Here is a 17,447-nt window from a genome sequence, read left to right on the forward strand (position 1 = left end):
CACCTTAGGTGTATGTGGCTGGCGCCTTAGCCGCTTGAGCCACAGGCGCCAAGCCGACAGTCTGTCTTAAAAAAAAAAAAAAAAATCATTATACCGAATGAAAGAAGCCAAACACAAGAGTGCTAACTCCCCAGTTTCACTTATAGAAAGTTCATGAGCAGACAAGTGGGGTAACGGGGAGCGGGGGGGAGGGAGCCTCCTGCGATGCCTGAAATGGTTGTGTGGTGGCTCCTCAGGACTGAACTCTGTATTGAAGCTGTTGGTTATTCTTCAATTTAAAAAGAAAACATTATTTTTTAAAAATAGTCAGTGTGAAAGTTAGTGGGTGAACAGTTGAAGCAACAAAGTGGGTGAAGAGACCCCAGCCGGTCTCACTGATTTGGTGGGACCTGGTGCTGCCTAGCCCTCGGGGTGCTGGCTAGCCCTCAGGGTGCTGGCTAGCCCTCGGGCTCCTACACATCCCTGGGCAGCTTTTCACCATGTGAACTGGCAGCATGTGGCTGCTCTGGGGCTCCTGCAGGCTGGAATTCCTGCCCCGCCCTGGCCAGAGCCAAACAACCTTTAAAACTGGCTGTTTGCCCAGGATTTTAAACCGACTTCTGGCCTGATCCACTTCCTTTTTGGTACATCCAGGAAGAAAGTTATAGCTTCTCTTGCTAACAAGAAGGGAGTTGGGGTGCCTCTGGCCTGATCCCCTGAACTCTCCAGGGGCACAAGCACTCCTGGCCTGAGTTGGAAGCTGAGAGGCAAACCCAGGAACCCCTTTTCCAGATGGAGGCTCCTGCCCCTCCCAGGGTAGATGTCAGTTCCAGGGGCTTCTCTCCTCCAAAAGAAGTTGGAACCCTATCTGGTGGGTTCAGGAGACAATTTATCTAAAAGTGACCAGAGCATACTAAGTGTCCATGACTGCAGCTGTGACTCTGATGGTGGGTTATGATGGGGCCATATGTGGCCACAGACGTCAGTGCTGGCCCAAAGCCTGGGTATTTTGAACACTCAGCCCGCACTGCTTTCTTCCCACGTGGCCTGATCCAGAAGTGGGTAGAGGACACTTATGGGGAAGTAAGGCAGCTTAGCACCACCCCCTTGGTTGCAGACTGGAATGCCAGCTCTGCTTCTATGTGCTGTGTGACCGTGGGCAAGTGAGCACCCTCTCTGAGCTTCCAGCTGCCTTCCTCTGTAAAACCAGGAAGAGGGTGGCTTCAAGAGAGCACCTAAGGACTTGGCGCTCATAGCTCAGTGGTTAGGGCACTGGCCACATACACTGGGGCTGATGGGTTCAAATCCAGCCCAGGCCTGCTGAACAATGACAACTGCAACAAAAAAAATAGCCAGTCGTTGTAGCGGGTACAACTCCCAGCTACTCGGGAGGCTGAGGCAAGAGAATTGCTTGAGCCCAAGAGTTTAAGGTTGCTGTAAGCTATAAAGCCATGACACTCTACTGAAGGCGACAAAGTGAGACTCTTGTCTCAAAAAAAAAAAAAGGCAGCACCTGTGGCTCAAAGGAGTAAGGTGCCAGCCCCATATACTAGAGGTGGTGGGTTCAAACCTGGCCCCAGTCAAAAACTGCAAAAAAAAAGAGAGCACCTAAACACTCCTAAGAGAGCAGGCAGGTTTCAGCACAATGGTGCCCAGGGCTTATTCAACTCTCTTCTTTCCTGCTTCTCCCTTTCTCAGGGGTCTGCACAGTTATTTTCCCTTTTCTGGACCAAGTCTCCTCACCCAAAGAAATGTTCACCTGGATGCCAGCTGCCTCCTCAGTGGAGGGGGCTTCGGAGCCTTCAGGGGCACTCCCTCCTGGGCAGATCCCAATCCCCAAGCCAAAGCCATACCCCATCACCCTCACCTATTGTGCTCTTGGAGGGGGCTCTGGATCAGGAGTGAAGACCAAGCTTTTGGGCAAAGAAACATGGGGGCACAGGATGGAGACAAGTGTTCTTTAGACTTAGCCTGAGAATCTGGAGTCTCTTTTTGCTACTCTGATGGGAAATAGCCTCCATTTTCTCATCTGCAAAATGAGTGGATAATCATTACATGACCTACTCCAGAAGGTAGATGAATTTTCACAGAAAGTGGTAATCAGGCTAGGTGTGTGGTAGCTCAGGCCTGTAATCCTAGCCCTTTGGGAGGCCGAGGTGGGCAGACTGCTTGAACTCAGGAGTTTGAGATCAGCCTGAGCAAGAGTGAGACCCCATCTCTAAAAATAGTTGGGCGTTGTGGCAGGCTAGTCCCAGCTACTCGGGAGACTGAGGCAAGAGGATTGCTTGAGCAAGAGTTTGAGGTTGCTGTGAGCCTAGATGCCATAGCACTCAAACCCAGGACAACTAAGTAAAACTGTCTCAAAACAAAAACTACAAAAAGAAAAAAAAGTGGTAATCACATCTAAATACACTGTGTGTGTATTATATGAGACAAAAGAGTCCCTACTATCACACAGTTCATATTTGTGTGTATGTGTATGGGGTGAGGGGTCATCTGCAGTAGTATTCAGGAGGGATTTCCTCAGAGATACCTGGGTTTGGGCCCAGGACCTGTCCTCTCAGATCAGCCCTTTCTCACTCTTGCAGGGATGAATCTGAGGACCCAAATCCTAAAAGGCAGGAGTCCTTCAGGCTTATCTTGAGGACAACGGGAAGCCATAGACAGTCTTTGAATGATGGGTTCATCCTTGCCTTGTAGTGCAGAGTTTAGGAAGGATGTGCCCAGAGTGCTTGGGTAGCCAGATGAGGGGAAAGAAGGGCAGGAATGTCATCCAGAAGATGGAAGACTTCAGGGCAAGGGGGTTAGCACAAGACCACCTTTCCAGGGGGTCTCCCAGCCTCCTCTGACCTTCTCCCCACACCATCAGAGACAGCTGTGGTCTTGACAAGGGCCCCATAGTACATGACACTGGTTACTCAACTTGCTTAGTGCTTTATTGAACCAAGGCTTGAACAGATGATTCATCAGGGCCCTCAAGCACAGCCCTTCCCCCATCTTCATATTCAGAATCCAGAGGCTGCTCAGTTCTTAATTAAGCTGCTTCTGTATTTCCTCTTGAATTATTTCCAGACCCTAAGTGTAAAGATTTTTGTCCACACAGACAGATACATGTACATTCCTGCCACAACCTGTCATGCTCACCAAAATGCTTGTACCAAATTTGTGTGTGCAAGGCACTGTGCATCCATGGCCACCCATCCATCCATCCATCCTTCCATCCATCTGTGACAAGACAGCAGCAAGTTCTGACCAGTCAGGCCCCAGGGTTCACAGCAGTAAGGGCTGGGCTTCCAGCAGGTTCTCTGAGAGTCCCCAAGGATAATAATATCCTGTTCTGGGGCAACAAAACTGGGACCAGGTGAGTAATCAATGTTTGACAGGTAGAGCCTAAACAGCCTACTCAAGTATCCTGAGATGGGCAAAAAGTCAAACAAACAAATCAAGCACGAAAGTAACACTGAAACAGGAAAGAGTAAGAGCTTACGTTTATGCCAGTGGTGCGTATATGGAGGGATAGGAAAGAAGAAGAGAGAAAAGAACAGCATGGCAGACACACCCATGACTCCTGCAGAGGGTAGGGGACAGCGCTGGCTAGGTGAGAACCCAGGGCAGGTGCTGACTCCCAGGCCAGTGAGGAGTTCAGCTTTGAACCATCCTCGGGGTGGTGGCTCTTCCCCAGCCTCAGCTGACAAGAGCCAAGGGGCTCTTCTTGGCATAGGGAGACAAAGGGTTAACCCAAACAAGGAAGCAAAAGGACTTCTACTGGACAAAAAAATACTGCCTTTAAGTTGGTATTAACCCAACTTAACAGGCTGGACTCTTCCAGGGTGAGGGTGGGTGTCACGAGTATACAGAATATGACTGGAGTGAGACAGGGGAATTGGGGCTGGGGTAGACTGGCGGGACACTCACGCCATCTCTCCCCGGAATAGCACCTGGGGCTTCCAGCAGGCCATCGGCCCTGCAGGTCCACAGGGCAGCTGGTGCCAGGCCTCACAAGGCAAGGGAGGTGGCAGGACTGACAAGGCCCCTCATCGGTCCTGCAGCCGGCTACAGAGCTCCCGCCGGCTCCGCTCCCCAACCCAGCTGCGTGTCTTGAGGCGGAATGTCCTCAGCTCCTCCTTGAAGGCCTCATGGTTCATAGGCCGGTAGTCCTGGGGTTCACAGAAGTTCTAGGGAAGGATGGGAGGGACCCATCAATACAGGGGAATGAGTACCTATGGAAGGACCCAGCCCTCCCTTCTCCAAGGGCTCAGACTGTGGCCTCCCCCACCACAGTACCGGGTGCTGTGGGAAGAACTCCTTGTAGCCGCCTTTGAGGATATACATCTCAGGATAGTAGAGGCTGGGGTAGTCATTGGCAGCACGGTCTCGTTCCCTGATGAAGCGGCACCTGGACCAGCATAGACGGGGTGATAAGAGCTGGGCATGTGATGGGGGTGGAGTACATCAGGTACCTATTCCCGTCAGGGCCTTGGGGAGCCACAGAAGGCTTTTGAGCACAGGAATGTCAGCCAAAGAACCTTTTTAGAAGATCAGTCTAGCTAATGGGCATAGGAGAGGTTAGCAGGGGTGGAAGGAGGTAAATCAAGGTGTGCCCTGTTTCTACAAGGCAGTTGTGCAATCCTCATTAGAGAGATCTGTGGCCTGGACCAGGAAAGGAAGAAGAGGAGACAAGTGGACACAATTCAGGAGGTCTCCCAGACAAGACCTGTGAGGACTAGAGGTGGGGAGAAGAAAGGAGGGAGAAAGCCCCAAGACTGCAGCCCAGTGACAGGTGGAGATGGGTACCACATGCTGGAATCCCTAGAAAAGAGGGGAGGGCAGGAGGGATGAGGACTCTGTAAAGAGCATCTGGGTACAGATTCCTGGCACATGGATGAGGCCAGGCTAGAGAGCCACTAGCAGGCAAATGGACCAGTGGCAACCCAAGAGAGGAGGCCAGCAGGTACAGATAGCCAGGCAGAGCATGAACAGAGACAGAAAAGGTTTAGGAGAAGCCCAGCTGAGGTCTGCAGTATTATGGACACCAAGGGAATGGGGTTCCAATGGGGATGTAACATCATCAAACAGTAGAAGTGTCAGCATCATTGAGAAGGACAGGGCCCCTTAGATACAGCAAGAGGCCCAGGCCAGGGCGGGGCTGGCCTAGCACCTTTGGCCATCCCAGTGGCCAGAGACACCAGAGCAGACATGAGCTGGCTGGGCAGAGCTGGGACTCACATGCGGGGCCCACGCTCAGATGAGAATTCACAGTGGAAAATGACGATGACTCGCTTGTCCAGGCTGCAGGGCACGATGGGGCTCTGCAGCAGGAAGGCCTCAGCATCGCGCTCCAGGGGCAAGTTCACAGCATTCTGTCAGAGGAGCTGGGGCTCAGACCACAGCCCGGGGTCTGGGAGGCAGACACTCCCTTTGCGTTCCCCATCTTTCACGTAGGAGACCTCATTTCTTGCTGGGCAGGATCCTACCCCAGAAGAAGGTATACCTGCCCTCTACCTATTCACCCCCTCAGCAGAGAAAGGTCCTGCAGGGTGGGGCCTTCAGGGCCTCGCCCGTCACCCCGCCTTACCTTGATGTGTCCACCTTCGTATTCATAGGGGTATCTGCAGTCCACAATCACAAACTTCTCTACGATGTTGCTAAATTTGCCCATCAACAGGGCCACCATCTATAGGTGTGGAGGAGGGGTTAGCTGGTAGCTGGGGGCTGGCCTTAGTCCTTTTTCTGGCCTAGTCCACACAGCCTCCCCAGGGAAGGTGAAAAGATGAACAGTGGCCCCTAACGTGTCTAGAAAGCGGCTCAAGCATGCTTACTGTTTCTGGTGAGATGTACTTGAGGTCTTGGTGTTTTCCATCCACAGTCTGTAGGAGGAAAGCCTGAGGGAAGGGATGAGAGAGAAGAGAAACTGAAATTGGTAAGATTAGGAGTCTGGAAAGAATGATGTTTTATTCCCAAACTCAGAGGCCATACCTGCTTTGACCTTCAAATTCAGCTCTGGTTCCCATAGCAACCCAGACAGCCTCTAGGGGTCTAACACCCAGGAACAGCCTTCTACAGGGAAGTGAGGAGGGGCATGGAAGAAATGAACTCTCTAATTCTGCGCCCTACATTCTGCCAAGTCTTAGCACGAGGCATGAGGAGTTTCTGCGCCAGATCTTAGCTTGGAAATGTTTTCCAAGGTTGAGATACCACAGAGGCCTGGACAGACTTGAGGTAGTCTTGGAGGCCAAGGAGAGCCTGAGGGAAGAGTCTCTGTGAGAACAAAGGATGAAAAGATACAAACGGACAAAGAAAAGAGGGCCTCCGGGGAGAGAGGGAGGAGTTGACATAGCTCTCATCCAGGGCCACAGCAACTTAGAGGCCTTCTGGAGTCCCCCGCTGGCACCTTGGAGTAATCTCCAATCAGCTCCCGGTGGTCACTGTCCAGGATGCTCTCGATCTCATCATGACACAAAGACTTTGAGCGGAGGACACGGGCTTTCTGGAAAGTGAGGCAGATGGAAGTTGGGGTCAGCGGTAAGGCTGCCCCTCAGTGCCTTGTCTGGCTGGTAGCCCTTCCTCCCAGCCATGCCCAGGCCACACTCTACCCACTGCCCAAACCCAACCAAGGGTGTGGCAGCCCAGGTGCATGCCCGAGGTGGGCAGCAGCCCTGCACTGGGAGGAAGTCACCCACAGGCTCCTCCAGCTCCTGCTGCTCCTCTGGAGGGTTCACACTCTTCCTCCGCTTGTTTTGAATAGGTACATCCCGGTCTTGGGGCCGCTCCAGCCTCTTGAGGATGGGCCGGATCACGCTGCAGGGCATGGACGGAGAGCGGAATAGCCGCTGGCACTTGCTGTATATGATGAGGTCCTGGCAGGAACAACAGGTCAGGGTCAGAATGACCAGCACCCACCCACCCATCCCTCAAGTCCCACCTGGACAGTAGGATGCCATCCCTCCAAATTCCTTGGGGGAGTCACCCCAGAGGCCTACCTGCTCCTCTTCTTTTTCCAAGGTCTTGACCAATGGGGCACTAATGAGGCTCTCCATGCCTGGAGGGACTGCATCATTGTCCTGAGGCCCAATCAGCAAGGACATGGTCACACCCACAGGCACAGGCCAAACACTTCCATCCACCAATCCTCCAGTGCAGCCTTCCCTATTCTCCCAAAATAAACCAGGCTGGCAGCCTTCTCTGGCCCTGCCAGCTCCTCCACATAGGGCAGTCCCTCAGATCCAAGGGAGCTGAAGGGACCCACTTGCTACAGGGGCAGTGAACCCCAAGAAGCTTGCCATCTTGCCCATCCTCTCCTGCACTGCAGCATCAGCCATCTACTCTTCCTCAATTGATCAGAGGTCAGGCCATGCCTCAGCTACCTTGAATTCCTCTTCTGACCCCAGAATGAGGTCATAGTCTCATGGCAGGGTCTCTCTTCCCTTAGGGGATCACAGGAGAGCCAGGTGGAGACTTGGTGGGGCAAAGGCTGTTTACCTTCAGGTCACACTCCAGGATGTCTACAAATCCATCATCTTCCTCAGCAGCCCCCTCAGCAGGGGTTGGGGAGAGGTGGCATCCAGCCAGGGGTCTCAGCTCTTCTACTTCCATCTTCTGCTCAGGGGTGAGACACTGTTCGGGTGATGAAGAGGCACAGACTCAAAGATGGGGACACTCCCATCCTTCTGGGGGCTCTGGAGCATCCTTCTCTTCCTTCACTGCCTCCTCCCAAATCCCCTACCGGGGGCCAGCCCTCCTGTTGTACCATCAAGTCGGGGGCTGAGTTTGGCCTCTGGGCAAAAGCTTCCCTGCGGCTGGCCCACTCTGCCAGAGAACAGGCAGAGTTGGGGTGGGTGGGCTTCCATGGCATCTTGAAGACAAACCCATCCTGTGGGTAAGATGGGACAGGAGGGTCATTAAGTGCCAGAGAACCAACCCAGCACGCCCCTTCTCTCCCTGAGTGCTCCTGTGCCGGCCTCTGGATGCGCACATTCTCCTTGTCTTCCCCAGAGGCATTGGTAGCTCTGCCTCCGCCTGTGCTCGTCCTCTGGCCTTCCTTCGGTTGGGAATTGGTGATATTCCGCAGCACAGGGCTGTGGCCCAGCAGCCTTCCCTAAAGAGCCAGGCAGGGCAGCAGGCGCTCAAGGCTACATTCCTCTGGCACCAGCCCAGGCCCCACCTCTCTACCCCTCCTCCAACTACCCCATCTCTTGACAGAACCGGGGATACCCAGCTACATCAAGTCCACCCTCTGGGAGGTGCTCTCAGGATGTCTGAGCCTCCTGTTGGGCCTCAGAGGACACTCACTGGCATGGATTGGAAGCGTCGGATGGCAAACTGCTCACTGCAGAAGGAAACAAGAACAGTGAGGGTTGGGACAGTCAGGGCAGGGACAGGGAGCATGCAAGATGCCCTTCCACCAGAGCCCTATATCTGCTAGGGGAAAGCCTGTGGTGGGTGGAAGAGGCCTGGGAAGACTTACTTTCTAATGACTCGGCTGGCTGCCTCAATGGCCTGTTCAAACCTAGGACAGAGAAGAGTCCATGCAACCCATTCCTCCCCTGCACCCATCACCACCCAGCACCAAGTTCCCAGTCTACCAGGTTCAGGGGCCAGGGATGAGGGCCAAGATAAGGGCCAGGGCTCATGCCAGTAGAAGGAGAGGGTGGGAGGAAGAAGGCCCACTCTCAGTGGGGTCCAGGTATTAGGGAGGGGGATGATGACAGGCAGTCTGGGATTTTAAAGGTTGCCCTGAATAGAAGAGGGCCCAGAGAATGGCAGTGATGGAGACAGCTGGGCTAGGTTGCAGAGGTCGCTGAAGCATCACCAAGGCAACGGTCTCGCCAGCCTGCACAGCAGGCCTTCCACCTGTATGCAAATCACCTCAACAGGGCCATGTGGCCACCAGGGAAGGCATCCATCCATCCATGATGACAGGCTGTAGCACCCAGCAATGTGAGTGTCTCCAGGGCCTAGACACCAAGGTGAAGCTTCCCTCCCCTGTGAAGAGCTGGCCTGCCTTTAGGGCTCCCCTGGATCAGCCCTAGTCTGTCATAGCAGACCCCCTAGTGACAAATGTGCAGGGTCACATCCTCTCCTCCCTCCTATGGAATTTTCTAGGACTAAGCTCCTGTCGCACCCCCTCCTCCTGCCTTATAAGAGGCCAGCAGGCAAGGAATTCCAACAGATGTTCCTTTTGAGGCTACTTTTGAGCTATATAAGCTATTGTATATAGGCCCACTTACCCCTAGCTATGTTACCAGAGACCACCTGCCATGAAGAGCTTTTGTGCATCTCTGCACACACACATAAAGATGGCTTCTTTCTGAGAAACTCTGAATAACCCTCATTGAAGCAGGTGCAAAGGTGGGGGGACCCTCAGGGCTAAAGTGTCAAGGGGATGAATTGGATGCCTCCCTCCGAGGGGGATGGGGCTGTGTGTTGTGACCAGCCAGCTTGGCATCAGGGATGACCGATTTCATTGGCTTGGTTTCCAGTCTGCATCGGGTCTTGGGTGTGAGGCAAGGAACAGCTCAGTGTTGCCACCAAAAACCAATCTGCAGTCCCTCCCACCCCCACCCAGTTCTCTCCCCATTTCCTGTTTGTGAACAAACTCTGCAGCCCAGCCCAGGCTGATCAAAGGCAGTGGGAGGCAAGACAGTCAGTGCCCTGAACCCAAAGCCATAGTCCCCTAGCAAGAGCTGGGCACGTCCAGCTGTCCCTACTGATAGCCAGCAGCTGCTCCCCCTGCTTGGACCATAACAGCTGGATGGGAACAGCTGTGCTCTGGAAGGCACTACCCACACCCATAACCAAGGAGGAGACATCTGCCCAGAGCAGAGTCCACTAGCTCTCTTTCCATTCCCTCTCATAAAAGGCCTAATCCAGGGGCTGACCAGAGGGCCAGGTGTTATTGACACCAGAAGTTGCTGATGGGCCAAATCAGTTGGCATGCAACTGGGTTTTGTTTGGCCTAAAGTGAGTTAAAGTTTTGAATTTCTTGGACCCTATTTTTGAATTGTGACACTTCACAGAAAAAAATGGGTAAAGGAAAAAAAGAAAAACAGCACATACACTGGGCCTGTGTTTCTGCAAGACAAGGGCTAGCTGGAGTCAAGTCTCTGCTGCACTCAGTGGCTACTGTCCCCACTACCTCTGGGCCTTAGTTGGCGCCCATGAGAACAAACCTTTCTCTGGGGTAGGGAGCAGAATCTCAAGGCCAGGGAAGGTCAATAAGTCCTCTGACATGAGACTCCTGAGGGGTCTGTCTACTTTCTCAGGTCTCAACAGAGACTTTATGCTAGAACTAGGATTTCCAAGGGCAAGTGCTGACTCCTTGGTAGAAGGGACTTCCCTTTTTCTACTCACGTCTGCTCTGCCATCTGGGGGTCCATGGGGCTGGGGGAATCCATGCAGAGACCTAGGGGAACAGAGCACCTTGGTTTGAAAGTAGTGGCATGTTCTGTATACTTTCCCCCCACTATATCCCAAGAAGGGAGGGGAGGTGTTTCTATTTTGTTACATGGATAGCTTTTTTTTTTTTTTTAAGAGTCAGAGTATTGTTTTGTCGCCCTTGGTAGAGTGCTGTAGCATCACAGCTCACAGCAACCTCCAGCTCTTGGACTTAGGCAATTCTCTTGCCTCAGCCTCCTGAGTAGCTAAGACTACAGGTGCCCGGCTATTTTTTTGTTGCAGTTTGGCTGGGGCCAGGTTTGAACCCGCCACCCTCAGTATATGGGGCCGGCACCCTACTCACTGAGCCACAGGTGCCGCCCTGGTGTTTCTATTTTGGATTTTGACACATGAAAAACGAAACAAAAGGCTCAGTGCCTGTATCTCAGTGGTTAGGGCACTGGCCACATACACCAAGGCAGACAAGTTCGAACCTGGCCTGGGCCACCTAAACAATGACAACAATAAAAAAAAAATAGCCAGGCATTGTGGCAGGTGCCTGTAGTCCAAACTACTTGGAAGGCTAAGGTAAGAGAATCACTTAAGCCCAAGAGTTTCAGGTTGCTATGAGCTATGACGCACAGCACTCTACTGAGGGTGACATAGCGAGATTCCGTCTCAAAAAAAAAAAAAAAAGACAATGATTTAAGGAAAAAGTTATAGACTAAGATAATGCTTTAAAGACCAACTTTCAGCCCTAATGGCTTCCCAAGTGGGGCTGTATTTTAGGAACTTTGGTGTGTTTTTATTTATTTATTTATTTTTTTGAGACAGTATCACTTTGTCACCTTCAGTAGAGTACTATGGCATCACAGCTCACAGAAATGTATATGGCTGGTGCCCTAGCCGCTGAGCAATAGGTGCCCAGCTTTTGGTGTAGTTTTAAATAGGTAAGATCTTATCTCCTGCAGAGGGCCCCACCCTCACGCCCACTCAGCCAGTCTGAATTGTGGGTAGCAAGGCCCAGAAGAGGTGAGAGCCACCAGGTTGTGGGAAGGGTGTCAATTTGATCATAACATTTAGGAGGGGCCCAGACAGCCATCCCAAACCCTCCTGGTACTGGGTGGACCTCCCCAGGCACCCTTGGGCTTCACCTGCATCAGAAGATTCAGAGGATTCAGACGACAGGGAGGATTCAGATGCCCGTCGTGACAAAGATAGACATGCCAGCCGGCTGTGGAAAAGCAAGCTCCCTCTCTGATTCTTTGGAGTCTCACTGGCAATGGAAGGAACCCGGGAAAGGAGAAAGTAAATGTGATGCTCTCAGGCTGGTTGGTCCAGTCTAGCCTCTGCACTGCCCCAGGGAATTCCCTCACTGAGGGAATAACTGAGAAACACCACACCAGGGACAGACCCTCTTGTCAGGTTGGTTTAGGAAAGGTCCTTCCAGGTGTAGTGGAAGGTGAGCCCAGGGCAAGGGCAAGGAGGCTGCGCTGGGGGTTGGTGGGTTAGCATAGTAGCATAGAGAGCTTTTCCCTAAACCTTCAGACCCCCACCTACCCACATGCCTTCCTGAAGGAAGAAAGGAAGGGCCAAGACCTGGGTCTCTATTAATGCTGGGACAACCTAGCTCAGACCCATTAGGCTTAGGACACAGAGGACACACGATCAGCTTTAATCTCTTAACCCTGAGGGCAGACTCGGTGGAGGGAGCAGGGGCATGGGGCTGTGAGAATGCAGCCTCTCTGCCACTCCAAAGTTCTCCCTCCAGGGTTGGGGTCCGCAGCCTGGGGCGAAATGATGGTTCTTTGGACAGAGATTAGTTAGAGAGGAAGCTTGGGGAAGGCACAATGAGGTAGGAGAGTGGGAAAGAGAGCTCCCAGAGGCCCATGTAGACTCAGAGGAGGTCACCTGGACGATGTGAGCAGCACAACTCTGGTCCCAAAGCCCAAGTCCCCTGATGGAGGGCCAAGGACATCTCTCTGCTCTGCACCGAATGCCTCACCACTCCACCTCTTGGATTCTGCTCCCACGCACAGTTCCCCAGGAATCCCAGGACCCTAGTCTCGGGCTCTCACTCCACGTCTACCCTCTCTTAGGGTGTCTTACCTGCCGAGCCCAGCGAGATCATGCATGGTCTGGGTGAGGGTGGTGACCGGCGAGGAAGCGGCCGCGCGCTTCGGGGACCCCAGGGGACCATGAGATCCCAGCAAGAGGCCCGGGAGGTGGCCCGGACGTTGGGCTCCACCGCGCACGCCAGCCGGACTGAGAGCCAAACCCGGGGAGGGCTCTGGCTGGGGTACCTCCATCACTGCTGGAGGGCCAGGCGCAGGGCGGCCAACAGACGCCGGGCACAGCTGGCTGAGACGAGGAAGGGAGGGGGCCGGGGATGGGGAAGAGGGAGGGAGGGAGGAAGGAAGAGTAGCGGGGTCGAGAGCCAGGGAGAGGGATGCGGGGAGGGTGGGGAGGGGTGAAGGGACGCCGGGAGCAAGCACCGGTCTGGAAAGACTCTAGTTGCAGCTGCCACCGCCACCTCCTTATATATTCGAAAAATAACAGCGGCCGCGCCGCCGGACGCCACCAATGGGGGCGCGGGTTAGAGGAGGGCGGGATCAAGGGCGGGGCTCCCGGGGCAAGAGGCTCCGAGGCTGGATTTCCAGGCATTGGGTGGGGCGGCGGGATTGGGGTTTGTCCCGCGCCCCTGCAGAGCCTTCCCCTCACACCACTTCCCGCAAGGATTCTGGTTTCTTGAATTCTGCCTCTGGCGACAAGGTTTGGAGCTACACATTCCCAAAGGATGACAGGCCCTTAGGGTGACCTCAGAAAGACCCCCTGCGGTTTATCATCTCGCAAGATTACCAGCAGGGACCGAGAGAGGCTCCACCCGGCGTCCGGAAGTTTGCTCCACACAGCTGCGCTGTGCCGTGTGCATTAGATATTCCATTTTACAGACGGGACAGTAAGGGGTGGAGAAGTTCATGAACTCCTTCAAGGTCACGTGGTTTCGCCAGTGGCGAGGCCAGAATTCGTTAGTTCCCAGGCGCTTGAGACCCGCAGCCTCTCTGCCCACAAGATTGGCAGCGCTGGCTCAGCACCTGTGGCTCAACCGGCTAAGACGCCAAGCCACATACACCTGAGCTGGTGGGTTTGAATCCAGCCCAGGCCTGCCCAAGAACAAAGACAACACCAACCAAAAAAAAGGCCCCCCCCCCCCCGCTGTGGTGGGTGCCTGTAGTCCCAGCTACTTGGGAGGCTGAGGCAGGAGACTCACTTGAGCCCAGGAGTTGGAGGTTGCTGTGAGCTGTGATGCCATTGCACTCTACCCAGGGTGACAGCTTGAGGCTCTGTCTCAAAAAAAAAAAAAAAGATTGGCAGCGCCGAGGAGCCGCCAGAGCATGAGGTTGGCTGGCATTGGGGGCCTGAAGCGGAACTGACCGGTTTTTCCGGGGGCCCATAGGCTAGATGTTACCCCAAAGTGCCCAGTTTTCTCCAGCAGCCTTAGAAGAGGTTCTAACAGTGGGGACTAGGCATGGGTGTCTGTCTGTGCAGGGAGGTGAGAAAGTTGTCAGCGACCAAAGAACTGAGTCCTGGAATTATCGAGCACATTGATGGTTTGGCTAATTGGGTGCCAATGGCTCCCTATTGTTTAATTGTATTTCTTTGATGTCCAGGGAGGCTAAATAATCACCTCCCATCCAAGCCATTTTCCTGGAGCAAGGCCAGAAGACTCCCCGAAAGCGAAAGCGAGTGAGCTGTAAGCCGCCTTTGCATCCCCTCTTCCCTGGGAAGAGGTGGCCTCCGGGCAGGCGAAAGGAGGGCCATGTAGGAAGGCAGGAGCTACTTAGAGCCTTGTACCCCTTCCCATGCGGTCTCAATCATCCGGGTCCAAGATACACTGGATGGGGTTGGCAAAAAGGAGGGCCTTGTGATGGGGGGCTTGGGTGAGCAGAAGACCTGAAGGGAAGACTCCAGCCCCACTTGAGCGGTGTGGTCAAGGTGGGAACCTTACCTTTCCTTCTGTCAACATTTTGCCTGCCCCTGTGCTGTGCCAGGCGCTGTCTTACCAGCCTGGGCAGGGCTGAGTTTCCGGTTCATCATCCTTGGGTTAGAGGTCATGCTCCTTCCCAACCTACAGCCACTAAGTTACAACGGAGGATGTGTTTGCCCTTACTGCCGCACTGGCAGGGGAGAATTACCGCTGAGAGGCCTCCCAACCCAAGGACCAGAAATAAAACTGCCCTTTAGCTTGCACTTTAAAATAAACTCAGCACGTACCCCCCACCTAGGTGAACACACATCTCCACAGGGAGTGTTGAGGGATGGGGCAAGAGGGTTATACTGTGGAATCCCTCGGAATCCCACAGTCAGAAGGTCATCTCTGGGCCAGTGGGGAGGAGGGGGAGAGGATCTCACAGAGATCCTTCCATCTATCTCACATATTAACTCTGTGTGTCTTCCTCAATCCCCTTTTGCTAACTAGACCATAGATTACATGCTTGATTAAAACAGAGAAACTAGTCAATAAAATAAGTTTAAAAATAGGGGCTCGGTGCCTGTGGCTCAAGTGGCTAAGGTGCCAGCCACATACACCTGAGGTGGCGGGTTTGAATCCAGCCCAGGGCACCAAACAATGACAGCTGCAACCAAAAAATAGCCGGGCGTTGTGGCGGGCACCTATGGTCCCAGCTACTTGGAAGGCTGATGCAGAAGACTCACTTGAGCCCAGGAGTTGGAGGTTGCTGTGTGCTGTGATGCCACAGCATTCTACCCAGAGTGACAGCTTGAGGCTCTGTCTCAAAAAAAAAAAAAAAAAAAAGTTAAAATAAATATGGGGTGGCCATGAAGTTCATGTACAATTTTAAATAGTGCGCTAGGCCCATCTACTTGTGAGGCAGATGCAGAAGACTCACTTGAGCCCAGGAGTTGGAGGTTGCTGTGAGCTGTGATGCCACAGCACTCTACCCAGGGCCACAGCTTGAGGAAGCTCTGTCTCAAAAAAAAAAAAAAGTTAAAATAAATATGGGGTGGCCATGAAGTTCATGTACAATTTTAAATAGTGTGCAAATTAAAATTGTACACAAACTTTCTGGTCACCCTGTATTTGCAACCATCCTAGCAAGAAGATCATCTCCTCCCATCCAGCCAGCACTTGTGGGCTGTGCACATCAAGTATCTAGGCTCCTTAAGGGGGACTGGTGTGACCCTGGGGCCCTGGCAACAGAAGAGGAAGTGTTACCTCTTTTTTTTTGCAGTTTTTGGCTGGGGCTGAGTTTGAACCTGTTACCTCTGGTATATGGGGCCAGCACCCTACTCCTTTGAGCCACAGGCACTGCCTGGAAGTGTTACCTCTTTTTTCTTGAATCCCTTCTGTTTCTCCAAGCCTGGTCCCCCATATATCTCCTTTGTGGGACTTTTTTTCTGGTACCTTTTCTGTCATTGCTTGTGACATGTTCAATTTTTTTTTTTTTTTTTGAGACAGAGTCTCAAGCTGTCACCCTGGGTAGAGTGCCACGTCACAGCTCACAGCAACCTCAGATTCTTGGGCTTAAGCGATTCTCTTGACTCAGCCTCCCAAATAGCTGGGACTAAGGTGCCCACCACAACGCCTGGCTATTTTTTGGTTGTAGTTGTCATTGTTGTTTGACAGACCCGGGCTGGGTTGGAACCCACCAGCTCTGTTGTACGTGGCTTGCACCCTAGCTGCTGAGCTATAGGGGCCGAGCCTCAGACTGTCACCCTGGGTAGAGTGCTCTGGCATCACAGCTCACAGCAACCTCCAACTCCTGGGCTCAAGCAGTTCTCCTGCCTCTGCCTCCCATAGCTGGGATTATAGGCGCCTGCCACAATGCCCAGCTATTCTTTTGTTGTTGTTGTTGCAGCTGTCATCATTGTGTTTGGAGGGCCTGGCCTGGATTCGAACCTACCAGCTCAGGTGTATGTGGCTGGCACCTTATCCGCTTGAGCCACAGGTGTCGAGCCTGTTAAATAGTTTTTAAAAAAGTGGTTATATATGGCTTGGTGCCCGTTGCAGTTGTTAGGCCTAGGCTAAAGTAGAAAAATACCAGTTAACTCCTGACAAATTCCTGGGCTGCAAGCCCTCATCAAAATGGAGTAAGTCTGGTTCACTCCCAAGATAGATGGGAAAGTACTCACTGACTTCTTGCTTGACTAACTCCTGGGCCAGGGAAACGAACTGACTATCCCCAGACTGACCTTTAAACAATACCAGGTGGAGAGAATACTGAGACAAAGATGTATGGAGGAAAAGTACTGGAACTAAGATGTATGGGAAATACTAAAACAAAGATGTACTGACATATAGCAAACTAACCACAAAATTCTGCTTCTGTGCAATACTTTCTAGCTACCCCACCCAAATGCACCTGGACAGCCTGCCTGTCAACCAGGATGCAGACTAAGCCTTAAAAACCTGACTCTTTAAGCACTCGGGGCTGCTCTCAGAAACCCCATATTGGGACACTGAGGTAGTCACCGGCCAGCTCTTCAATAAAAGGACTCTGCTGTAAATTTGACTTGTTTGGCAGTGTGGTCTTTGTGGAACTCCTGGGCACAACCCAGTGGTTACAGTCCCAGCTACATAAACCGAGGCTGGTGGGTTTGAACCCAGTCCCGGGGTCAGCTAAACAACAATAACAACTGCAACAACAACAAATAGCTGGGTGTTGTGGGCATTGTGGCGGGCGCCTGTAGTCTTAGCTACTTGGGAGGCTGAGGCAAGAGAATCGCTTAGGTCCAACAGTTTGAGGTTGCTGTGAGCTGTGATGCCACAGCACTCTACTGAGGGCGACATAGTGAGACTCTGTCTCAAAAAAAAAGGTTATATGGGACAAAAATTCAGACAAAGGGGGCCAGGTGCGGTGGCTCATGCCTATAATCCCAGCACTTGGGCGCTGAGGTGGGTGGATTGCCTGAGCTCACAAGTTCGAGACCAGCCTGAGCCAGAGTGAGTCTCCATCTCTAAAAATAACCTAGGTGTTATGGCAGGTGCCTGTAGTCCCAGCTACTTGGGAGGCTGAGGCAAGAGGATGGCTTGATCCCAAGAGTTTGAGGTTGCTGTGAGCTAAGATGCCATG

At 52.9% G+C, this 17,447-nt stretch overlaps 1 protein-coding gene across 2 annotated transcripts; it reads right to left on the reverse strand.

The window, feature by feature from the left end:
* Window positions 1-2,890: 2,890 nt before the first annotated feature.
* CDC25B (cell division cycle 25B) lies at window positions 2,891-12,733 on the reverse strand. 2 transcript variants are annotated; one of them, XM_003788043.2, is made up of 16 exons: window positions 12,463-12,733; window positions 11,508-11,629; window positions 10,330-10,381; window positions 8,444-8,485; window positions 8,269-8,305; window positions 7,952-8,074; window positions 7,727-7,849; window positions 7,459-7,593; window positions 6,960-7,040; window positions 6,660-6,836; window positions 6,371-6,466; window positions 5,799-5,861; window positions 5,555-5,653; window positions 5,206-5,339; window positions 4,264-4,375; window positions 2,891-4,154 (listed from the first exon to the last, which is right to left on the reverse strand). In XM_003788043.2, exons 1-16 carry the CDS (start codon window positions 12,660-12,662, stop codon window positions 4,014-4,016), a joined length of 1,737 nt encoding a protein of 578 aa, XP_003788091.1. In that variant the 5' UTR covers window positions 12,663-12,733; the 3' UTR covers window positions 2,891-4,013. The 2 variants fall into 2 exon arrangements, with proteins under 2 accessions (XP_003788091.1, XP_023367990.1); XM_023512222.1 differs by having other exon boundaries at window positions 7,727-8,074.
* Between the last annotated feature and the right edge of the window lie 4,714 nt (window positions 12,734-17,447).

Source organism: Otolemur garnettii, unplaced genomic scaffold, assembly GCF_000181295.1.
Source record: "Otolemur garnettii isolate 467f Iridium unplaced genomic scaffold, OtoGar3 scaffold00025, whole genome shotgun sequence".
Lineage (NCBI taxonomy): Eukaryota > Metazoa > Chordata > Mammalia > Primates > Galagidae > Otolemur > Otolemur garnettii.